Genomic DNA, 25,440 nt, shown 5'->3' on the forward strand with positions numbered 1-25,440 from the left:
AGCTTTGCCACAAGCATGCAAATAGTTGATTGTTGCAAGCTAAGAAGTGCTTTTGAATACGAAATTGCGCACAAACAGTTCAACGCTTTGGCGGTTGCTACACACCAATATCGTTGGCGTTTGCATTTAACGATGGTGTGCACTTGTTGTGGAATTGCAAAAGCAACTGCAAGGCAAATAAAAGATGATTTCGCAAGTGTGGCTGCCTTAATTTAGCAAATTACTAAATTAAATAACTCTTAAAAATAATGAAGACGTGAACTGTTGTCTTAAAAATTATTACAATATTTTTTATAAATACCTATGTACACATTTATTGCCACACACTTATGTATATATCAGCACATATACTTATGTACATACCCGCACAACGTCTCATTCGCTTGCTTATGTACATATGCTCGTCTATGACTCTTTCGCAGCTTCCACTTCGGCCAGTGAGCAATTAACACCGTACAAGGCGTAAAATAGCGCAAGACACAGATTACTTGTAATATAAAAGGCGTTGAGGCGCAATTATTTGCAATGGCCGACAACAACAGCAATAGACAAAACAACAGTTATAGCCGCATTAGCAGCAGTCGTCTGGGCAGAGTGACTGCTGCGCATGCGCAACCCGACTTGCGCAGCAGACGCATTTCTCTACTTGCGATCATATCAAAGTGGCTGCTGCAATGCAGCTTGATGGTGATAGTAATCACTTGCGTGACCACAAATCTCGGCGCAGCGGCACAAGGTCAAATCGCAGTTGATGATGACTTTGCACGTCTTCTGGGCAGGTGTAAAACAGGCAGCGCCGAATTCGATGGCTGTATGAAGGAGGTATTCAACGATTTACGAGCGTATTTTCCAACTGGTAAGAGTAACAGTAAAAATATATACTATATACATATATATGAAAATAGATATACAAATATCTATGTAAATATGTACATATAAATATAAAAATATATAAAATAAAATAAAACATTTTCAAGAAATATACAAAATAAGTAAAAAAATTATTAAAAAAAAACATAAAAGAAAATAAATTCGTAATATTTGAAATATCTAATTGTATAAAAAATAAAAATATAAAAAAATACTTAAAAATTATAAAGTATGAAATCAAATATTTTAAATACAAAAAGTTTAATAAAAAACATCAAAAGAAGACAAAAACTATTAAAAATATATATTAAAATGTAAAGAAGTACATATATAAAAATTAAAAGTTATAACAAAATTTTTAATCTATGTACATACATATATATAAAAAAATATCAAAAATTGTAAAAGAAAACAAAAACATATACAAAATTTAACAAAAAAATAAAACAATAAATTGTAAGAAATAACTAAAATAAAATATAAAAATGTAGTAAAATACATAAAAAAACTAAAATATATATGTATATAGAAAGGTCAAAAACTAAAAAAAAAAAAAATTAAGTTATGAAATAAATTTATAAAAAAATCAAAAATTATAATAAAAACAACCAAAAATATAAAAAATCTCTCTCAAAAGTTCTAAAAAAATAATCAATAATTAAAAAATAGTCAATAATTATATATATTATCAAAAATTAAAAGAAATAAGCAAAAACATCAAAAATTACAAAAAATTAAAAACAACCAAAAAAAAAAAACAAAATTTATCAATAAAATAAGTGACTATTAAAAAAGAATCAAAAACTATTTAAAAAAAAAATAATCAAAAATTTAAAAGAAATACTCAAAAAATTATAAAAAATAACCAATAATTAAAAAATAGTCAATAATTATAAAAACATAAAATTATCAAAATTAAAAGAAATAAGCAAAAATTATAAAAAGATCAAAAATTAAAAAAAAAAATCAAAAATTAAAAAAAAATCTAAAATTTAAAAACAATTTCCAAAGTGTAAAAATTTTGATTTTTCAAAAAATTATCTAAAATTATAAAAAATATAACAAGCTATAAAAAAAAATAATTAAAATTAAATAAAAAAATTATTAAAAATAAAAAAAAAATATTCAAAAATTATAAAAAAATCAAAACGTACAAAAAAGTATGTACATACAAAAAAGTATATAAAATTATAAAAAAGTAACAAGCTATAAAAAATGTAATTAATATTATATAAAAAATTATGAAAAATTATAAAAAAAACCATAATTACAAAAATAAAAACGAAAAGTATAAAAAAATATTAATAAAAAAAAATTAAAAGTATCTGAAATTATAAAAAAAAATAATTAGTTATAAAAAATTTAAATAAATTATGAAAATAAAAAAAAACAAAAAGTAAATAAATTATAAAAAAAATCAAAAATTAAAAAAAAGAGAGTGTAACTAAATTTATAAAAATAAATTATGTATATAAAAAATTAAAAACAAAAAATAATAATAACAATTTAAAGAAATCAAAATTATAAAAAAATAATAATTCAAATTGTAAAAAAAAATATTAAATAAAATCATAAAAAATATGTTTTTTAACAATCTAAAAGTAACAACTACTATATAATAACGTTTTATGAATATATACATACATATGTATGTATGTTAATACCTATTCACATATTTACCTAAATTTGTATGTATGCATATCACATCTTCAGGTGTTCCTGCTTATAACATTAAACCTTTCGATCCACATCGTTCTCCCTTCGTGGAGTTGCGTCGTGGCGATCAAAACAGCTTCGGTGGCTTCAAATTAATATTGCGCAATATTTCTGAATATGGTTGGTCGCAATCGGAGGTAACCAAATATCGCACGGACTACGCCAATAAACGCATCATCTATGCGCAGTATTTCCCGGAAAAGAGTTTGGACGGCTGGTATGAGTTTTCGGGTAAAATACTGGGTACACCTATCAAACGAAGTGGCTTCTGGAATATGACACTGTACGATTACAGCCAAACGACGAGCGTGCGTAGATTGGGCGCACCCGGTGCACTACTGAAGGTGCATGTGGAGATCGATCGTATTGGCGGCTTGAAAATGCATGTCGCTAACGCATTGGCAGAGGGACGCGAACGTCTGGATAACTTTGCTGATGGTGTTATAAATAGTATGTGGCCCATTGGCTTTCCCGTTATTAAGCCGCTCATTAATGAGCTGGTGAGCACTGCTTTTACAGACATATTCAATGAATCGTTTCGAAAATTTCCGACAAGCAAATTTTTAAATTGATGCCTTGTAAACCTACTGCATATTTGTTATTGTAATTATTGTTATTACATTTATATATAAAATACTGTTCGTAACGTGCTTAAGCAGTGTAAATACAAATTAGTTTTAACGAAATAAATGCGTTATTTAAGAAAGTGTTTTCGTTCTTTACTTTTCAAAGCAAATATTAGGGTGTATAATAATTCTTTTGTTTTATAAATATTTATATAATAATTACACTTATAAATAAACTAAACTCGTCTTACTATAGATACACTCAGTGATGAGTTCGCTAAAATTTGCATTATCACTCTAGGCTAGTGGCCACCTGCGTTTCCAGTTGTGGAATTTCAATTTTTTTATGCGAAATCTCATCACTCTGCTCAAGTGGCTTAAAATAGCTAAATAATTTCCCCAAGGATATTGTGCAAAATGCGGATTTCTCCAGTTGCTGATTCACAGTATCGAAGAGCATTTGGTAAGCCGCTTCTGTTTCTGGTGTGAGCGGCACATCTATAAGGTTAAGTTTTGTTTGAAAATGAGACAATTTTTGTACAGATTCTTTTCTACAATAAATGCGTGAATGCTTACGTTTATGCTGGTATTTGCTCAAATCGAACATGTACTGAAAATAGCTCAACTGCTGATATAAATTTCGCTCCGAATATTGACGCACCAACGAACCGGCCTTACAAAACGGGCATATGGGTCGATTTCCCGCTGTCACATGCGTATAAAAGCGTGTATTTTGATTGCATGACGGATCGTCGCAAACCAGCCAATTCTGATAGAAACGCTTAATGTACGAACGTATACTAAGCAACAGCCGATTGCGTATGGCCACAATGTATTGATATGGCGCAGTGCTACAATCCGTGTTAACACATTTCTGCAGCACAGCGTCGTGGGAATTAGTGGCATTCGGCCGAAAAGCGGTTGCCACTATATTTTCGGATTTGCAGGCAATGCAAACGAATTTGAATTTATCGCATTCGCGATATTTTTGCAAAGTAGTCTTCACTAATGATTCGCCTGTGGTGTCCTCGACACGCTCTTGATGTGCTCTAAAAAAAAAAAAATAAAAATCGAAGTTTAAATTATATAATTAATGCATAAATATATTTACTACCTCTGTGCAGCCGCTCTGAATTTGCTGGGATCTAAGCCCAGCGATTCGGCAACACGACTGGCGTCTGTGCCCTCCAAAACATCCACCATACGCGTGACCACCGGATGTATCTGATGCGCCAGGTAATATTGCTTGTCCAATTTCAGCGTTTCGCTCGACTTCACCTCGTCCAGGTGGTAACCGCGCTGTGTAGCTGGATTGTTTGTACCATCTTGGCATATCACATAGTCCACCATGTCGCCTTTCTTGTAGCGCCGATTGCGCGTGCTATTCATACGCAATGCTACTTGTACATGCGGTTGTGAGATGGCATTGTTGAATTCGGTGGGTGCTTTGGAAAGCTGCTTCGTTATGATATACATTGGTAATGGTACGGCGTCAGTTTCCACTTGGTCACGTATCTTCTCGAGATGTGAATGCACGGCATCTAATTTTTCATCGAGTTGTTTTTCGGAAAGTATTTCATCAAGTACGATTCGGCCGACCATTATAGCTAGTTGTGACCAATCGCGGCGTACAATGTCTAGACCTTTCTGCTCTTGCACCTTTTTCAATGCACCTGCGGGAAAAATTCGTTATGTAAAAAAGGAGTATTGAAACACGCTACATATTGTTGTTGTTGTAGCGGTTATCTGATCTTGTGTGGTAAGATTTAAGTTGGTTGTCTTTAAGTCATATAACGGTATAACCAGAAAACGTGCTGTTTCGACGGAGTCGGACATAGGGTGAGCGGAGGTAGATAAGTGGGATTCATTGGTCATGCAAAGAGGTAGTTAAGAGTCCAGCGGGGACTCGTTGCATACTGGGCATATATTTATGTATATGTTGGGGTCGATTCTGAAAAAGTACGAATTTAACCTAAGGAAGCTCCGCAAGGGTCACTCTCGATTCTCGAGGCAACTCAAGTTCGTCGTAGTCATTGAGAGGGAGTCGGTGAAGATGTTTATGGCTGCACTGTGAATGGCGGTCAGTGCATGTCTGAATGTCTCGATTCTCGAGGCAACTCAAGTTCGTCGTAGTCATTGAGAGGGAGTCGGTGAAGATGTTTATGGCTGCACTGTGAATGGCGGTCAGTGCATGTCTGAAGTTAGTTGTCCGAAGTCTGGTCAGCGTATTGTCTTATGTCGTCGACGTAATTAAGTAAGGACCCATTGATGCTCCAAGGAGCAAGGATGGTTTCTACGAAAACACCCCAGCAGAAACTGTTTGGAGACGAGTTCATTATGTTCCTTAACTGGGAGCATATGGGTCTCACTGCGTAGATGTTCGACATCAAGAGGCTTCACATTATAGTCCGGATTGCAGTGTCTGAAACTGCCTCGTCTGCGTTTCACGGCGAAGGACCGGCTGGCCGATTACCTTGTATGTTGCCAACAACGTTTATTCTTGTTACTTAGGCGGCGGCTCTGCTTCAAGAGATTTGTAGGGGTAATTTCTGCGCAAATTTCACCGCAGAAACCGTTTGGGGAAGAGTGCTTTGTGTTCCTTAACCGGAAGTATGAAAAGGTTTGACTGTAGATATAAAGAGGAATCCACTCCCACGTTCCCATGACAGTTTGGCCGAAGTAACCGGAACAGACGCCGAGTTTTACCGGCCGAGGGCTATCAACTCGGCATCATTCCTCGAAATTACTTCAGGAATGATTTCTGCGGCTATAACAACAACAAAAACAACAGGAATCCTGTTATCGTACGGAATGCAGTGTTCTGACCACCATCTGAAGCTTCTTCAACATGCTTTTGTGTTGCGAGTATTTTCAAATACCTTTAATTCTTTAACTCACCAGTCTTTGTGTCTTTCTCCACAATCATAGCAGCGTATTTCTTCTTTTTTAACAGCAGCAAACAACTGAAAACGCCATCGATGCCTAATTCCACTTGCCTGTACATTTTATTCACGCTCTGCTTGATGCCATTGCCAATCGTGAAGACCTGATCATAATCCAGTATGTTCGTATTCACCATTATTGAATCTGTATCGCCATAAACTACCTCGTAGCTCATTTTCTGTACCAAACTCTTTGTGTTCATAAGAATCTCACGGCCCTTGTGCGTTACCAGCGCCGCTAAATGCTGTGCGGCAAAGCGCGAGTGACCTGCACCCAAACAACCGTACATAGCATTAGCAGTGATTTTCAACGCCCACTGACGTATGTCGTACTGTTTGAGCAACTCGGGTGCAACATCCGGTTTCGCCATTAATTTTTTTACTTCACGACGTGACTGCACCAGTCGTCGCAATTGTTGAGGCAGTATACCAAGTTCTACATTTGAATCAGGCAATTGTGGCAAATCATCGCTGTTGTACGGTTGTTGTACAGTAGTGAAACATATGTTATACTCTTGAATAATGCTAGGATAAAGCGAATTGAAATCCATAAGCAGTATGTATTTATCATAGAGGCCAGCTATAGGATCCAACACCATGCCGCCTGAGTAGGCAGCCTTTTTACGTCCACTGCTTGCTGCCGGCGCTGATGTCTCATTGCCCTCACCATCAATAATAGTCGTATTGTTTTCGCTCCATTCACGCTTTTTCTTATCAGGTACTATATAGTTTTTCTCGGTAAAGGCGTGTAGCAGTAAGAATTCAATACGCTCGGAGCGTCCGTGTTGTAGTGTTCGCGTCATGGTGTTGCCACAGATATTGGTTATTTGCAAAGCCAGAGGCAAAAGGTCTAGTTTATACATCATGCGAAGTATATAGGAAGCGTCCTGCATAGTTAGTGTTATTAATTTCAATACGCCATCGCCTGGAAGAGAATGAATCTGAAAAGTGTTGAAGTTATCTATAGTATGACTTATAGGCTCACCTGTCTCGAATAATTGTAGCAAGTCTTCATCGTTGACATCCATTCGTTCGTTCTCTTTAATTTCCAATACGGCCTGGCACAATGTCTGCAGATCATAAGAACGCGCTTTGATTTTCTCTTCAGAAGCTGTTCTTTTAACATCGCATACCATACGACCTGCGAAGAAATCGAGCCACTTGCGACCACTGCCGTGTGCAGACAAGCGTACGCGGCCCAAACGAGACCATTGCGGCACTTTGAGTGCTGAAATGCGATCGGTAATCACATCCAACTGGCAATCAATGGCATCGAATGTGACTATTAAATCGGCATCTACTTGTTGATACATTGCAAGGAACCACATCAGTAGCGCTCGCTCATTGTCATGCTTCACGACATTTATAGCTTTGAATTTTGCTAACTTAGCTTTGAGATCGAATGGCCAAGCAGCCATTACCGGGCGAGTAATACCACACATACTCCTATTGAAAGCAGGTTGTGGCGCGCGTCGATCGATGTGGAAGCGATTGTGTACCAGCATGGAAATCATGCAGATTTCATTTTTAAGTGATTTGGGATTAAGCGCCGTCCGTACGTTTAATGTGAGCAGTGTAAGTGGTGGTGGTGGTGCGGGTTTGAGTTCTTCCGTAAGTACGATAGACTTTGGATCGTTAACGGTGACATCAGAGTTGCACCAGCTTATTGGCGCGGGATTTGTTGAGAATTGCTTCAGTGTTAGCCAGCAAGGACCTTTAATTTTTCGGTCGAGCAGAAAGCGTTCTAGTGCCGTAGTGTTGGCTCCGAAAATATGGGCAATTGAATTATATTTTTTCTTTAAATTTGGTGGCGGCTTTTTGCCGTCGTAATGTATCTGTAAAGCAAAAAATTAGAATTATACAGTTTGCAATCATAATAAGAAATATGCATATTCAGTAATTACCTCCATATAGTCGCAAACTTGCGGCACATCAATGCCAATAGAGTGATTGCCAAAGTTTTTGGTAACCTTACGAGATCTAAATCCATCTAATTTAAGTTCTACAGAAATTTCCTCATCGAATTCCTTATATAAATCGCTTAATTGAACAAGTTTGTCTGTCGGCTCCTTAGTAATTGGGTCGAGTAACTGCAATAAAAATCAATCGGTTCAAAAAAGGTTCAATATTTTATGTTCCAATAACTCACATATTTTCTTGGTAAAAGGTACAGTACGCGATCTATCTTTCCAACTCGCACACAAATGGATTTGTTTTCTGATGAGCGGCCGAACAAAAAAACTTCGCCGGGACATTTATTGGGGTCTTCCCAGGCTTCCCAATACCAAAATTTAATTGTATCTTCTTTACATGTCGCATTCATTGCTGAATCATTTTCACCATTTGTGGTTTCCTCCTCAAAGTTGTCCATCTGACATATTTGCTCCCAGTTGCTTAATAAGTTTTGTAAGTCGTCAGCATCTTTCACAGGCGCTACTTTTGATTGTATAATTTTCTTTGGCGAGACTTCACTTACGTCGTTTGCGTCCACCGTAACTTTCTCAAATTGAGCATTGCTGTCTTGCAAACTACTAAAGTCGATATCATCATCTGGGAAGTCATTTCCACCTAACGGCGTGTCGATTGCAACATTTGACTTTTCGACTGGCTTTTCAGACAAATTTGTTACCACCTTTTCGGCTGGAACCGCAACAGTTTCTTTAACGGGCGCCAGCCCTTTCACCTGTTTTGCTATGTCTGTCTTTTCAAAGACCTCTTTCGATTTTTCCAAAATCTTTTTATTAGGCACTGTAGGTTTCGGTTTGAGAATACTGTCCAATAATTCATCGTCACTAGTTTTGTCAGCACTTTTTACTGTTTCCGCCATTTTTATATTATTTATAAAATTATTCATGTAATCATTAGCAAGTGTAGCGTCAGATTTTCTGGTTGATTTGCTTAAAATTCGTGCTGGTGCTATGTGTTTTTTAGGTGCTGGCTCCGTCTCTGAAATACCTTGAGCAGCTTTTGAAGTTGAACTTTTGGGTTTGTCGTGTAATTCGCCTAAAATATCTGCCAGTATATTATCTTCAGCCAATGATGTCATTTGAGTCTTCTTGGGCACAGCATTACTGAAGAGATTACGTATTGAACCCTTTCCCTTCACTGGTTTTTCAGTGTCTCGTAGACGCTTGCGGCTATTTTTCTTGCTTTTATCTTTCTTGTCTGCAACTTCATCTTCAGAATAGTCATCCTCATCTTCGAAAAAATCGCGGCCGTCTTCAGCATATCCAGTACCATCTGCATGTTTTTTTAATATTTACTTTACGGTTGAATACTATCATAGAGTTTCCAAGTGCATGACGCTTACCTTCCTCAATCCAATCATTGCCGTACTTTTCCCTTGCACGTTTGGCATACTCACGCTCATCAACGACTTCATATACATCATCCACTTCCTCTTCAACTTCGTATTTGTGCTTATTGCCTTTCAATTGTTTCAACCGTTCCAATGCAGCGAATCGACCTGCTTTGTCCACGCGTTGTCGTTTTGCTCTAGGTTCACCTGGTAGATAATAATTATAAACACATCTTTTTTTAACAATTTATCACTATTATTACTTGGAGAGTCAGCCATTTTGCTCAGCAATAGTTTATAAAATCTGTACAAATTTAGTAAGTCAACTGAATAAAAATAATGTACAATTAGCTGAGCATACAAAAAAATGCAGAAAATATGACAACTTTAAAACTAATGGCGGGAAAAACAAAACAAAGGGCGCTGCTAACACAGAGATGTATTTTATTTTGCTTAGGGTGGCTGTTTCTTATATATTTGGCAGTAAAGTAAAAATAAGTAGTAAACAGTTAAACAGGAAATTAAAATGTGACATATTGAATAATATTAAGTAAAAATTGGTAGTAACTAATATTTGCAATTTTATTTAAAAAGTATTAAAAAAAAGGGATTTTGTTTGATATTTATTTTAAAAAATTGTAGCAATAGTAATTTGGTTTAATTTGATATTTTTGCTTTTTTGTTAATGATATTTACAAACTGTATTTATAGTTGAAAAACTTTTTTGCTTACAATCTTTATTTTTTCTTCTGCTCGCACTTTTCCGGTTTGTAGTGATGCCTAGCACATAACCTCACAATATGTCAACGATCTTATCATCGTTAAGCTGTCTTATTTGTGTCGTTTTGAATTCGATCTCCTTTTCAAAGAGTATTTGTTCACGCAACATCTCATCACGTTCCCGTTGTAATTTTACTTCAAGTAATTCTAACCGTTTTTGCTCCACCGCAATGCGATATCGGTGTAGTTCCTGTTGACGCTGACGGAAGCCACCTTGATTTTGTGTAGTTTTTGGCTTGCCAGTTTCTTTTGGTATTTCTGCTACCGCAAGCTCTAAACAATTTTCACAGTTTTGTGCACTGAGCGTACTTGAACGCCTACAAGACTTCTTAATCGTTTGCAGTTGTTCGCTATTTCGTTCTGGTTTCTGTGTTGCTTTTGTCGTGTTCTTGATGATGCAAGTCTGCTGTGTGCCATCTACTTTATCCTTAGTCATGGCACAACAATAATCCGCATCGAAGTCTGGTGTTTCGCCAATTTCATGATCAGCCAAAAATACAAAATCTGAAAACGACGGATAATTTCTTGCCATTTGCGTTGTTTCAAAAGAGTTATCGGTGCCTTCCTCGACACATTCATCTGAGTTCTCCTGCGATTTTGTTTCATCGTAATTGTAAGTATCATCTTCTATAGTTTCTGATTTGATTTCATTTTCCTCAATTGTATTTACTTGCGGTTCCTCCACTATTGCTTCCTGTTCTACTGGCAAGCAATAAACTTCCAACTTGATGGCTTCCTTCGGTGACTCGTGGAATAGCTTAGTTAAGTTCTCGCATGAAGGTTTTGGTGTATCCACGTTATGGCATGTACTTAATTCTTCTTTCGAGCAATCATAAAGTTTGCGCAAATTGGGTACATCATCATCCTCTGCTTCCTCTTCATCGCTATTCGGTTTGGCGGCCAACGCGGAAATCATGCGATTCCAATGCTTTTTCTTTGATATTGCGCCGGTATTACGCGGATAGTTCTTATCCATTTTGGCATATCGATAGTTTACCACAACTGTACGGTAAGTTTCTTTCTCCGTTGATGGTAACCAGTTAGTCTTCTGTGCGCCATTAGACGAATTCGCTTTGTTTTTCAAATGAGAAGCATGACTGCTATCACTATTTTCTTCCGCTAAAAAGTGGAACAGCTGTTTGCTATAAATGTTTTTGCATAAATATTGCAAGATTGTTACCATTGGTCTCACTAGTTTTTGAGTACATGATGTGCGATATTTTAAGTAAGCTGAATTAAATTTTTTTGTTGTTTTTTGTTTTTGAATTTGGAAAATGTTAACAAAAAAGCTGACTGTTCATAATTTAGATTTGCTGAAGTTTAAATAAAAAGTGAAGTGAAATGCGGAAATTGTGGAGTATTTGAAAACAATTCCAATACATTGTTAGAAAAAAAAGCAACAAATTGATAGTAGCTTCAAAAAATAGTTGTTCAAAATATTATTTACCTTAAATTGTTATTGAAGTTACCGTGAACTTTAAAATCTTAAAAGTTTTAATGCTTTTTATTTGATCAAAAAAATAAATAAATAAAAATAAAGAGTAAATACTTACTTGTTTTTTAGTTATAATTAAAACCAAGCCAATAATTCAAATAAAAATGCTGCAATTGCCATTTGAATTTGTAAAGGGAGTTCCCAGTTCTTAATTTTATTTCAACTCACCACTCCGTTATATATGTACTCATACATAAATATGTATAATTGAATAAAAATAGGCTGTATTTACGAGTATGTGCATTATATACGTAATGCATTGTTCTTTTATGCCTACATACATATATACATAAATAATGTAAATAAGTACCTGGTGCACAGACTACGTTTTCCGGTTTCATATATGTATGTACATATGTATTTTCCGTCTGTGAGTCTGAGTTTGTGTGTTTCTTATTGTAATTTCAAATTGTTCGGTTTTTTGCATGAATAAGCTATTATAATCTACAATTTTATGTTAGTATGTATGTATGTATAATATGCATGTTTACATTACATTGAGGTTCATTACAATATAACAAAAATATAAACATCGGTATATAAATCATTAAAATTCACTAGTTTGACCATATATATAATTTCATTAAATTTTTATTAATAATTTTATCTAAAAATTGTATGCCCATGCATATTGAATTTTGGAGTTTTTTGTTATTGTTTATAGCTTTATCAGTTTCATTAAAATTTACACTGTTGATTTAGGTCTTAAATTTATGTTATCATTAAGATTTGTGTTTACCGTTTTTTGGCTTACTTTCTTCAACTTAAAGTAAATACGGCTCTTAACGCTAATAAAAGTATTATTTTTTGTTTGTTAGTTTTCCTTAATAACTGAAATATTTTTCATTTTCAGAATAAATTCGCATGCACAGCAACAAAGTACGTGTAAGTGCATACATACATATGTTCGTTTGCCCAATTTATAAATGTAAAATAAATGTTTTGTACATACACAAATATTATGATTAAAAAAGTACGCTTGCATTCTAAAATTGTTTAACATTTACATGTTTTTCAACATTTTATAGACACTTTTTGGTTATTGATTATATAGTATGTACATATATTTGTTGCGCCATTTTTATTTTCGTAAAAACAATTTTAGTGAACATGAAAATTTTTTATAAATCAATAACACTTTACATAGTAACCAATGTTTTCAATCACATTTCTTAACTGCTTGATTTATTAGCTTTAAAAATTTGTATATAACCATTTTTAAATAAGTCACGTGTGGTAGATTCCTAGCGCTGTCAAAAAACACTTCAATCAACAATATTGGCACAAGAGTTGTCAACCGTAAAAACCGTTCTAACGGGGGAACAATACTTCGAACTTATAATAAAAATGATGTTTTGGACTTATTTTTGTTTTTTCTTTTTTTGTTTTTAGAAAATACAATATATAAATTATGCATATTAAATTTTGTTGGAGTATACGCACCTGCTTATTTATGTAAATTTGACGTTTCTGATTTAACTTGTTTAGTGTATACCTATTGAGTTTTATAAAAATTCGAAATTCGAAATTCGGGACTTTTGTGTGTATAAATATATGTATAAAAATGTAAGTAAAAATATATGTACATATGCATGCGTGGACAGACGTTATTGCAGTAGACGCTACGAAATGCGCTGCCCACAGGTAAAGCTTTTTTAGTTCAGTTTTCAGAAATTTCATTAATGCACATGTTTATATTGGAAGTGAAAATATATGTAAGTTGTACATATTTCTATATACACATATAAATATATATATGTATATACATATATATGGGTCGGGTTTGAGTGGAGCTTCAACAGTATTTTCGCACGCTATTTTCCAATAACAAAGTCAAGTAAAATATTTTAAAGTTAACATACCTTTAATTTATAAAACGATTCAAGACTTATTTGACGTACTTTCGAAGTTAGCTACAATTGTATGCATGTACTTACACATCGCAATCGAAAAGTGCACACCTAAAGTTTTAATTCTGAAATATTTTGCGCGTGTGTTTGTGGAGACCTAAAACTAGCGCTTTAAATATTTTATGTAAATAAATATACATTTGTACATACGTATTTATAGATTTGCTGTATGTGCGAGACATGTTTGTATGTTTATATGTACATATGTATTTATTTATATATAGACTTATATGGTTATATACTTAGCTACTTACAAATTTCGAAATTTCGTCTCTGTGTAGTTTTGAGTATTTGCCTAGTCCTTAACAAGCTAGTTTATTTATCTTCGCTTATCCTTAAGACATTTACAAAGATTTAATGAGAACATGCGTTATATGATTATACAGTTACATACATTGTGGTTGCAAGCAAATAAATATGTATGTATATATATTAATGCTTTAGAATGAGTTCGAAATTCTTTTAGTTTTTATAATATTTATGCTGAAACTTCGCAGCTTGTTTGTTGGCGCTGTTGGCTTCGGTTGTCATACAGTTTGTTAGTTTGTTAACGATTTTTTAATGGTTCTCATGCACATTTGTTGTTGCATTAACCAACTCCTGCCTTTTAAACCAATCATTTTCACGAGAAAAAATTTCCACCAAAAAAAAATTTCACAAAAAAAATTTCCACAAAAAAAAATTTCCACAAAAAAAATATTTTAGCCATATTTTTATACTAACGCTAAATGAGAATACTTCTATTATGCTATTTTGTTGTTGTTCACTTACAAACGTAACAGTTTTTTACACTTGCATGCATGTATTATAAAAAGGTGTATTCAAAAGTTTGAAAATTATTATTTTTTTTTTTATAAATTTATATACATCATAGTTTTCGCGCTTAATATGTTTGTACTTATACATACATACATTTTTCTTATATTCCTTTATTTTCAATAATACATAATTTTGCATTTTGTGTGTGTTCATCGTATATTCAAAATATGTTTCTCAAATACATACTTTATTGCTATGATTTGTGTTTTGTCTTGTTTTCTTTTATTAACTTAATGTTACAAGTTCTTGAATACCACTGAAAATTCTTCACAATTACACATTTTGTTTTCTTAATTATCTGCTTTTGTTACATTAATAGTTTAAAAGTTCATCTTTATGATTTTGGCTAATTTTATTCGAAAGTTACTGGACGACATAATGAAAAAAATGAAAGTATTGCATACCAAACTTCGGTCATATATAATCCGATCTGTAAAGTACAGAGCACGTATTCCAGACGTAGTTTGTATTCTTGTAGAAGTAATATGTAGGAGACACCGAAAAAGCATGGGACTGTTAGGAAAACAGATAAAATAACTGGCCAGCCTGTAAAAAGAAAAAAACAGTATAAACATATTACAATAACAAAGTTTTTAATGCATATTGAAGTATTAAGGCGTTATATACGGTTAGAATTTTCAAAAAAAATCATTTTTTTATTTTATTTTCTTAATGTACTAATATTTAAGAATACACACATAAAATTTCATATCGTTCCGTTGAATATTTTGGAAGTTACACGCAAATTGGAAAAGGTGTTTCGGAGTGCTTGGAAGTACAAGGTCAAACATTAAACGCGTTTTTCTCAAAATGCTGTTTTCAAAGTCGGTGACCAATATTGCTCGAAAACGGCTAAAGCTATTAGACTCAAATTTTAACACGAGTTTTTAAATACATTTTTTTAGTAATTAAACGAAAATTTTTTCTCACCGATTAATATTTTTTATAAACAATTTAATTGCAAAATTTTGGTCAAAAATAATTTTTTTTAGAAACCGCCATTTTGTCAAAAAATTTTATTTTGCTTATTTTCCAATTAATTGCTAGATTTAACATTACTTTAACGAAATCTCTTTGGCTTTTTAATTTCAGAGGATCCAGTTTAGATATATAGTGGTAACCGCAAAACGTCTTTTTTGAGTGGAACTCCCGGAGATCAGCTGTAGTTCTTTCCAAATAAATATTTTTACTAATACTAAGTCTTAAAATACAGGTAAAAGATACCATAATATTAGTACAAATTTTTGTATCCATAAATTTACAAGTTTTCTCAGAAAAAATTCTGGAAAATACGCTTTTTTCGGCCTTCTAAATATACATATGTAACACAAATTATTAACACAAAAGCTTTAAAGAAAGTCTTTTTAATTTAAATTTCGCGCGTTCCATTAAATTGTGTGTGCAAAATCAAATTTCTGATGCCGTTATGTTCAGAATGTTAGAAGAGACTTTCAGTGATTGTCGCGAGCAAATGTTGTTGATTGGTACAAATGATTCAAAGAGGGTCGAGAACGCGTTGACGACGAACCACGTCCAGGACGGTCATCAACATCAACTGATGATCAACACGTCAGTAAAATAAAGAAATTGGAATTGAATCAGAGATCTTACTGGCATCGCTAGCATATCGGAGATCATTTGTACCTAAGTAAAGTGAAAGCACGATTGGTTCCAAAAGCACTACTTTTTTTTTGAAAAACAGTGTCGCGTTAACGTCTGTGAAACAATTAACTTGACGCTAATATGACTTAAGCCATAGCAGCCTAGATGAATTTTAACTTTTTTTATATGTATTTAAAAGTTTTCATAAAAAAACTTGATTTTGATCGTTCAATTTGTATGACAGCTATATGCTATAGTGATCCGATCTGAACAAATTCTTCGGAGAACACATTTTTGCCTTCCATAATAAGTCATTCCCAAAATTTCATATCTACATACATATATCTCAGAACTGGGGGACTAGTTCGCGTATATACAGATGGACATGGCTAAATTTACTCAGCTCGACACGCTGATCACTTACACAAGGTGGCGCTTGAATTGTGCTACAAAAACAAAGCGTAATAACTTTTTTCATTTGGCAGGTTATTATTTAAATTTTGTAAAAATGTATGTTTGGGTTCCGAAAAGAGGGTTTGGACAGTGCAGCGGTACCATGCTTTGCCGTCCGCCTTTTCCGTGCAAAGGAAATTCAGACGGGATTTCGGGGGCACTCCCCTGAGCAGATAGACCATTATGGCGCTGGTAAATATGTTTGCCGAATCTGAAAATATCGCAAGGCGACCGTACCATCGAGTTCCGTATGTTTGTGTTCAAGAAACAATCACGGCTGTTGTATCGTTAATTCAGGCAAACCCAAGAGTTTCGATTCGCAATTATCGGCGTAACTTGGAGTTAGCATGCGATCATTACAATGGATAATTCATGACGACTTAAATCTATTTCTGCACAAAGTGCATATAACAAGCCGATTAAACCCTCAATACTATACTACCCTATCTACCCTGCCCATTCGCATGGAGTTTTGACAAAAAAAAAAATATTGAAAGGGCCGAGGAACACTATAATTTGATAAGATGTCTTATGAAGCCCATTTTGATCTATACGGAATTGTAAACAAGCAAAATTGCCAAATATGTAGTGCCTAAAAACCAGAAATAATTCTCGAGACGGAACTTCAACCAGAACCAGTCACTGTGTGGGGCGCAGATTCATCAAGGTGTATTGTCGGGCCATAATTCTTTGAAGAAAACGGTGTAACAGTAACTGTCAATGGAAACCGTTATTTAAAGATGTTGAATGAGGTTTTTTTTACCCAGAACTGCGCCGAAAACGTATCTCTTTCAATAGCGTTTGGTTCCAGCTAGATGAAACAAATGCACACATAGTCAGACCGGTTATTGCGGAGCTCCAACGGAAATTTGAAAACAAATGAATATCAATTCACTTTCCGCTAGCCTCCAAGGTTTCCTGACTTTTTTATGAGGTTATGTCAAGCAAGAAATGTATAAATAAAACCGAGAAATGCGACTGAATGGAAGCAGTGCATTAAATATATAATTGAGGCGATTCCGACTTCAAACCTTCATGCCGAAGAAAATTAATTAATTGTTTTAGAAAAACAGTGTTATAGATAATATTTACAGTTTTTTGCTTATATGTATATTGTAATTTTGAGTTTTTTATAAAATAATTTCCATACTTTTATCAGCTAAAGAGCCCTTGCGTCCGAGTATGATGCGTATCGTCTCTAAAATGCAGAAACCAATCACAACAGCCGAATCTCGTGCCAAAACGTTATTCGGATATGATAGATTGATGGCCTTCAGCAGACCCATACTCAGTTCACAGCAGGCGAACATTCCAAAGTAGAAGGAATTCAAATAGATTAGCACTTCGTAGCCAAGACTAGGATTGGCTTTCTTTGGCACATGAATCGGTGGCTTCTTTGGCGGTGGCATTTCGCTACACTTTTACATCAATCGTTCTTCTCAACTACGCTGGTTTCTATATACGTAAACACTATGAACTAACAGTTTGTGGATTTGAGCGTGTTTTCATTTTCGCCATGTTTTCTTAAAGGATTCAAACTTAATTTTAGATTTCACTACAAAAAATAGCACTGTAACTAAACAGCGTGTGCTGGCGCTTGTGACAAATAATGCAAAACTATTGCTTCTGGGTAATCAAAATGTGTGTTCAGAGTAGCTTCACGCTCGTACCGCGTAGTTATAGTACTATATGTCTCGGCGCGTATTTATAGACTGACCACGGTATGTTTGCGTTGCACAGATTGTTGGCGGTGCAATTGATGGTACCTTTGGCTATATATTCGAGCATTGTATCAGTATCGGCCCGGCGATGAAAATGTCGCTCTATAACAATTCACAATAAGTATGTGTACGAGATGCATATCTGCATATAGTACATGCAAAAGGCACTAGATTATTACCATTGCTTGTTGGCATGCATTGTTGTAAGTGTACTAGCATTTGGGATTTTGGCACCGTTCCGTAGGGAACGTCATCAAGGACGTTCATTTACCCTACGGTCTCGTGAATTTCAATGCTCAAAACTACTCTCCTAGTGAGTAATTTCGACAGAGCATGGAAACCGAGAAACCGAGAAAGAATTAGAAAGCAACATTAGAATTTTTTTTTTTTCAATTAACCGAAAGTCATAGGCGGTTCAAATGTGGCAGCAAACTTAGAATCCGAGCTTTTCGCAATGCAATGTGCGGTATAATTGGTTTGTTCAAGCGCTATAGCGCGGAAATTATTTTTAATAAATAATAATAATATATGAATTTATCAATAAATGTTTAAATTATTTATTAGCAACATTTAAGCGCTGGCTTCGGTTAATATATATTTTAAGAAATTGCAATTTCAAATTAATGAAAGAAGTTGCAAGTTTGATTTTCAGGAAGTGCTTTAAGAATGGCATGCATAATTTATTGATTTTTTGGTTCAGCTCGTATTTTTCACTTTTGATTGTTGTGTTTATAGATTTATTAAGCCCCTGGAATATTACACACATCATTATTTATATACGTCTATATATAAAAATCTGTACATATTTATATGCTTACAAGCATGCCTATATAGCTAAGCGTGCGTGGAGTCATAAAATCTTTAGTTTATTGCAATTTCTCGCTACAAAAAGGCACAGCTGCAGCCGATCGCATCTGTTGCTTATGCACCTAATTAAGATAATTATTACACCTCACACTCACAGACTTATGCGTTCATTACCTTCCTACGAGGCAGTTCTTTTGCTTTTGTTTAATGTAGAGGTTTTCTCGTATGCTTTTTTTTTCACTGGCGGCTAGCTATGGCGGTGATTGCTATTTTTAATATATCTGAGGCAAATTTAGTAGTGCATATAGAATCTTAAAATCTGCACAAGTTAGCGCCAAACTAGCTATTGAATACTATCCATACAATTCAGTTTGTGTGTTTTGGGTTTCGTGACATGTCGCGTTCGGTAATCAGGCGCATCGATTTCGTCTGCGTATACAAAAAAGTGCATTAAGCTGAAACGCAAATTTAGTGCTAAAACTTAAATTACAAAACTTAACCAAATTTATATTTACAGAAGTGCGCTAAAATGCGGTGTAGACTTACCTGAAAGTACAAAGTATATAATATAACTCTTGTCCAAACAGCCTAAGTGGTTTCGACATAGGAAAATGCTCAAATTGGTCTCAAAATATTGGTTTACATATGTTTATGTATATCATAGGCTTAGTTTCGGGTCATCTCTTATATATTAAACGCATCAACTATGTTTCAAGAGCATATGTATGAATGGCGTTTGTCGTAGTTGCACTACAGTTAGGCTATTGAGTTGGCTTCACTGCTAAAATTGTGTATTATTTTCGTTTGAGGAAATGCATCACTTCTTCTGCTTATTCTTGCAATTCTGACCATGAAGATTAACGTTGTGAGCTTTTCGCTAAAAGTTGCCTATATTTTTACTTTCGTTCTTTATGTGTTTTCGATTTCGAAGTACAAAACGAGCTATTTTTTACGTATTCGTCCTTACTCTTGTATCAGTACCATTATATAGAATCATTAACATTGCTTGTTCATGCATCAAATCATACATGAAATTGTTCCAAGTTCGTCGTTACAACTTTAATGTAAATTCTTATCGACTGCTAGGTATACGAAACATCGCCAAACATGGTGCAGATGAAGACACAGGCATACACTAGTTCAGCACCTTGGAGGGCTATCATTAAGGCACTCAGAATCAATTCGAGTTTGAGAACATAGGTTTGAAAAAGACATAAATAGATAACAAGAGCAAGACTGGGCAGTGTTAATATTACGGATGCTGTTGCTTGCCAGCCTACAAGTAGAAATCAAAAAAAAAAAAAATTATTAAAAATTTATATAAACGACATGCGTTTGTATATATGCATGTATATATACATATATTATTATATATTTTTATAAACTATGTATGTACATTAGGGTGATACGTATAAGCACTTAGAATTTACTATTGTTTTCAGTCACTTCGTTTCAATCGAATTTTGAACATATGTATGTATGTGTAATGTGTAAAAAATTGTATTTAAAAACAACTTCGGTTTTATTATAACCGACTCGGTACTTAGGATTTAGAATTTTCGTGTTACTCTCAAACTTCACCTAATAATATATATTGGGTCGTCGAAAAAGTCTTTTCGTATTTCTAATCAAACTTCAACTTATTTTTTTATATTTATACTACACTTTTTGCCATTTTTCCGCTAGAGACATTATTCCATCAGTGTAAATCGAAATTTCGAAATTTCCAAAACGGAAGCGAGCGAACCATTGTTGTGCTACGCGAACTGATACAGCATTGTCTCCGTAAACTTCACAAATTTCCTTGGTGGTTGACGTGGTTTTCTTCCCTTTTTTATACAAAATTTCAAAATATAGCGAATTTCTTCATTATTTTAACACATTTTTGAACAGCTGTAACTTTTTTTCAACTTCCCCGAACTTAATTTTTTTGGTTATGCAGCTTAAAATCCCACCTTTTCAACACTATGTATATGGTATGACAAAATACGAAACGACTTTTTCGACTAACCAGTATAAAATGCGTTCTTGCCGCACAGAAGAACAATTCTTGCTACTATTTAACTTTTTACTGCTATTCAGGGATGCCTTGTCGAGGTTTTTTAAATGGTTAACATGTTCTAGTTAATTTTTCTTTTACATTGTAATAAAAAATTACAATCTAATAAAAAATTAGGTGAAAAATATTTTTAATAAAACTTTTGATTACATAATTGTATGCATATAAAATAAGGACATAACTATTAAAATTTATGGCGTGCTGTCATAATTGAAATTCCTCACCCATAAGCAAATTACTGTCAATATTTATATACATACATACATGAATATTTATAAACCTTTTGTCCTATAGGAAATTTTATATATTAAACTTTTATTTAAAATCATCATCTATATTTATATACGAGTTGCTACTTCACCATAATTACATTCTATACACAGTATACATATATGCTGTATTAGAGATATACATATGTATTTCATACTACTCCTCAAACTTATAAAATATTAATATCAAGGCAAAAAATTGTGGCTTTAGCTACTGCCGAGGAGCTTTTGAATGTACTAACACGATTAAAGGTATGATATTGCTTAACTTGTAGCGATTACTGTTAAAAAAAAGAGCATACTTGTATGTCATTAAATTAAAAACGTCAGTTAAATTTTTTCCTGCGGGGTTCAAAGTTTCGAGCTAAGTTTTGTTTACAGTGTAGGCATATAAACAATGCATATCACCCACATATGTACATATATGCAATACATACACATGTACACGAAGTGCTGAAAATTTAATAGATATGAAAAACAAGTGGCAAACATTTTTAGTACATACCTCGATCGCTTAAACTGCTCTTCCGACCTAATACAATTCGTATTGTTTCCACAATGCACAATGCGAGTAATATGCACCCTTCTCGCGTCAACTCTTGCGTAGTATAATTCAATCCGATTGCCTTCAGAACACCGACACCAATCTCAAATATGGCGTACATTCCAAAGTAAAACGAATTCAAATACATGAGGATTTCGTAAATGAGACTGGCATTCATTTTAATAGGAGTACGTCACCGCGTTTGGAGCCGAATTGTGTTGTTTCCTGGGCGGGTTAGTTGTTTGCCTGATAAGGTTGATTGGCTAAAGCGTTTTGCAAACTTGACTAGTTAATGTGTCCTCTCTAACCTCTGTTGTTGTGTATTTATGTGATTATTATTTTTTTTTTTTTTGGCGGCGGGTTGACGGCAATGGTGTAGATGGCTTAGTTGGCGGCTGGCTGCTGAGACAGCTAATGATGGTTGATGTACTATTTTGGCTTTGGTAAGATATGAACCGTTTGGTCGGCTATTGATTGTTAGGCCATTTGTTGTTTGGGCTCTGTTGCTTGTAAGTTACTTGTTCAGCTCTATACATTCTGAGCATTCACTCTCACTCACTATAACTGCTATGTAAGTTTATGTAGCTTCTAATTTACAGTGTAGGCATGTTTTTAGACAAGGCCTTGTAGATGAAACATACTGTGTGGTGCATTACCTAAGGTTTTAAAAACATTAAAATGCTGTGTTAACTAGAAACTGTTACTATTTATTCATATGTTATATAGGACATACAAATGTTTGTATATTATTTTTACTTTTGTTTTGTTTTGTTATGCGTTATAGTCATATTTCATCGCAAATGAAGCCGATTTTTAATTGACCTATAAATCGCAAACTTACTCGAACGGTAAATAAGCACGGACTGAATTTATGATGTTAATGTGATACAAATAATTGCTTTAACTCGACCTAATGCCATTTTGGTATTGGAGCACTTTATTGGCTGGCGATAATTTACATCAGTGTATCTGCCTACCCGTCAGCAAGGATCGTTGTGTTACTTTTAATGCTTTATAATTTAGCAGAAAAAAAACGGTGGTTTTAATTTATTTGGTGCAAATAGTTAAATGATATGAAATGGATTAAAAGGCGGTCGTACGACAATGTTTAATTCGTTTATTGTTAACGATTTCTCTGCTGCTCGTTTTCATTTTTTTACTGTAGTATCCATGTTGGTGCTGTCGTTATTGCATTTTTCTCATTTTTAGTTGTCCGTATGTTTAAGTTATTTTTCATATATGTATGTATTTGTTTTCAAGGGATTTTATTAACTATAGATACGACGCCCTCAATTTCTAGTAACTACCATATAGTATGTTCGAATGCATAGCTATTTTTATTTTTTTATAACTGTTATCTTTCTTGATTCTTTTAAAGTACATACGATAATTTTAACTTTTTAAGTTGCTTTTATTTATATTCTAATTTTAAGACAATGTTTCGATTTATTATATTAGTTGCTTATAACTTTCTTATTTTCGCCATTATATTAGATAAATTCTGCACGAAAAACAAAACGAAAACACATAAAAAGAAAATTATGACAGACGAAACAGCCTAAAATATTCAAGGAAGAGAAGAATATGCTCCTAGCGTAGACGATGAAAATAAAGTAGAAAGAAACTATAAAACGATTTCGATCTCAACGGAGATGATTAAATGTAGCACCAGAGAAGATTGTTTCTTTTAGCTTTTGTTAATGTGTGTCACGTTAACCATTAACTTAACACTAGCTCATTTGTGCACTGTCAGGTACTTGCAATTACTTAAGTTACATATGTATGTATGTATGTAATTATTGGTAAGCTCACATGTTATAATTTTGCATAACTTGAATTAATGATTCCCTATAGATTATGTTCATATGTATGTACATATATAATACTACATTACTATATGCATATACATCAATGTTAATGTTCGCACTTATATTTAGGATAACACATTTCGGATTTAAATATTATCTCATTTGTCTTTACGACACACATATTTGCACTTACTAGTTCACTAAATTTTCAATATTATGAACACGAGTTTTATCTATTTTTGTACACTGTTCCACTTTTTTACAAATTTCATTGAAATGGAATACATAAAAATTAAGTCTGTCAAATAACTCATTGATTTGTCTTTGAGCAGAGCAGATATTTAATTCTCTATTTATATTTATTACAAAATTGCGAATATTTTGCTTTGATTATATGTACAGTACATATTTGTATTTTCATTCGCTTGTGTTAATTTTTCCTGCTGCGCGTACACTATTTCTCCGTGCCTTGTACGCGCTCGCCTGTGTATGTTCTACTTTGACAGCCTGCCTGCCTTGCTGCCTTTTTACTTAAGCCAATATTTCCATGCAAAGACATACCTACATACATATCTACTCGTAAGTATAATGAAATATATATAAGTACGTTTAATTGTATACCCTTAAAATACATCGGTATATACACAGTATATTTGTTTAAGAAAAGCGGTACTCTTTGCACTGAATGAAAATGTAAAATATATTTGTCGTTGTATGAGGGAACTATAACAAAAAGACAACAGAAAGTGCATTTGTTTCCCGTCCCATCATAGTTTCTACCTGGACAACTATCACCATCAACCCACAACTCGTTTGTTTGCTTTCACTATTTACTCCTTACGTATTCTGGCGAGAACGAATACTCGTTGTAGTCGGAAGTGCAATTGTATATCGTTGGTAGTTCATTGTAAACGGTGGTTGTGTTATTATTTTTTGCCTTGATGTTTCTCGCTCTTTGAATTTTTTCCATTATAATTCCTTTTCGGTATTTAACGCTTATCGACGATTTATCATAGTTTTGTTTTAGGCTTATTTCGTATTTTTCTTGAGTATTTTTGGTTCGTGTCAACTAGATTCGCACAATTATCATATTCTACATATAAATTAAGTAATATTTTATAAATACACAATCCAACTGTTGCAGACAGAAAAAACATACATACATACAATGCATATTAAAAGAATGTACGAAAAAGTAAAATGTGTACAAAAATTAGTCAAAGATGACTATTGCATTATCACATCGAAAAACATTGCTGTTTTAAAAAAAGGCATCCGTAAGTATGCAAGAGAAAGTTAAAGATAAAAAAATATTTCTAAGAGGAAATTAATTTGAAATCCGTTTCCGTTTCTCAAATTCCATTTATTGAACACCGAGGCACTGATGACAGAGAAGTAAAATACAGAAACTGGAACAAAACAATATTTTAATTAAAATGTTATATGATTAAAAAATACCTAGAAAGTTCAAAATAAACGTAATTCGCATTTGAAAGATATTGTTTATTTATTTTGAGTCCTTCTAACCCTTATAATTTACAGCAACTATCCGCGAAACAGAGCTGAGCATTAGTGGGATGGAGTATTGAAAACCTGCGAACCATTAACAGCATATTCGTTCAAAAGTCCAAATGTATTTATATTCTTTTCCAAAAACCATTACTATTTTGTAATATCTATTTTTCTGTAAGGTGTGGAAGTTAAGACTTGTGTAAGCGTAAGGTTACGATTTCAATTTTATATTCTTTTAGAACAATTAATTATTATATTAGATAGAATAC

The 25,440-nt window shown here is 33.7% G+C and overlaps 5 protein-coding genes across 10 annotated transcripts; 1 reads left to right on the forward strand and 4 right to left on the reverse strand.

The window, feature by feature from the left end:
- The first annotated feature begins 427 nt into the window (after nucleotides 1-427).
- Nucleotides 428-3,199, forward strand: LOC126754928 (uncharacterized). Its single transcript, XM_050467148.1, has 2 exons — nucleotides 428-856; nucleotides 2,584-3,199. The coding sequence occupies exons 1-2, from the start codon at nucleotides 526-528 to the stop codon at nucleotides 3,156-3,158; spliced, it is 906 nt and encodes a 301-aa protein (XP_050323105.1). The 5' UTR covers nucleotides 428-525; the 3' UTR covers nucleotides 3,159-3,199.
- A 77-nt stretch (nucleotides 3,200-3,276) lies between these two features.
- Nucleotides 3,277-9,758, reverse strand: LOC126754606 (DNA polymerase alpha catalytic subunit). The gene is made up of 9 exons (XM_050466717.1): nucleotides 9,656-9,758; nucleotides 9,405-9,599; nucleotides 8,244-9,334; nucleotides 7,999-8,184; nucleotides 7,080-7,929; nucleotides 6,051-7,019; nucleotides 4,267-4,825; nucleotides 3,729-4,201; nucleotides 3,277-3,650 (listed from the first exon to the last, which is right to left on the reverse strand). Exons 1-9 carry the CDS (start codon nucleotides 9,669-9,671, stop codon nucleotides 3,445-3,447), a joined length of 4,545 nt encoding a protein of 1,514 aa, XP_050322674.1. The 5' UTR covers nucleotides 9,672-9,758; the 3' UTR covers nucleotides 3,277-3,444.
- Nucleotides 9,759-10,004: 246 nt separating this feature from the next.
- On the reverse strand, nucleotides 10,005-11,496 carry LOC126754906 (uncharacterized). Its single transcript, XM_050467114.1, has 2 exons — nucleotides 11,353-11,496; nucleotides 10,005-11,291 (listed from the first exon to the last, which is right to left on the reverse strand). The coding sequence occupies exons 1-2, from the start codon at nucleotides 11,378-11,380 to the stop codon at nucleotides 10,186-10,188; spliced, it is 1,134 nt and encodes a 377-aa protein (XP_050323071.1). The 5' UTR covers nucleotides 11,381-11,496; the 3' UTR covers nucleotides 10,005-10,185.
- Nucleotides 11,497-11,780: 284 nt separating this feature from the next.
- Nucleotides 11,781-18,165, reverse strand: LOC126754946 (transmembrane protein 216). Its single transcript, XM_050467173.1, has 2 exons — nucleotides 17,602-18,165; nucleotides 11,781-14,942 (listed from the first exon to the last, which is right to left on the reverse strand). Exons 1-2 carry the CDS (start codon nucleotides 17,858-17,860, stop codon nucleotides 14,749-14,751), a joined length of 453 nt encoding a protein of 150 aa, XP_050323130.1. The 5' UTR covers nucleotides 17,861-18,165; the 3' UTR covers nucleotides 11,781-14,748.
- On the reverse strand, nucleotides 14,860-24,458 carry LOC126754951 (uncharacterized). Of its 6 annotated transcripts, none has more exons than XM_050467223.1 (4): nucleotides 24,440-24,458; nucleotides 21,813-22,507; nucleotides 19,526-20,255; nucleotides 14,860-14,942 (listed from the first exon to the last, which is right to left on the reverse strand). In XM_050467223.1, exons 2-3 carry the CDS (start codon nucleotides 22,027-22,029, stop codon nucleotides 20,062-20,064), a joined length of 411 nt encoding a protein of 136 aa, XP_050323180.1. In that variant the 5' UTR covers nucleotides 22,030-22,507; nucleotides 24,440-24,458; the 3' UTR covers nucleotides 14,860-14,942; nucleotides 19,526-20,061. The 6 variants fall into 6 exon arrangements, with proteins under 6 accessions (XP_050323180.1, XP_050323157.1, XP_050323141.1 ...); XM_050467200.1 differs by lacking the exon at nucleotides 24,440-24,458 and adding an exon at nucleotides 24,281-24,390; XM_050467184.1 differs by lacking the exon at nucleotides 24,440-24,458 and adding an exon at nucleotides 23,853-24,174.
- Nucleotides 24,459-25,440: the final 982 nt, after the last annotated feature.

This window comes from Bactrocera neohumeralis, chromosome 2 (assembly GCF_024586455.1).
Source record: "Bactrocera neohumeralis isolate Rockhampton chromosome 2, APGP_CSIRO_Bneo_wtdbg2-racon-allhic-juicebox.fasta_v2, whole genome shotgun sequence".
NCBI lineage: Eukaryota > Metazoa > Arthropoda > Insecta > Diptera > Tephritidae > Bactrocera > Bactrocera neohumeralis.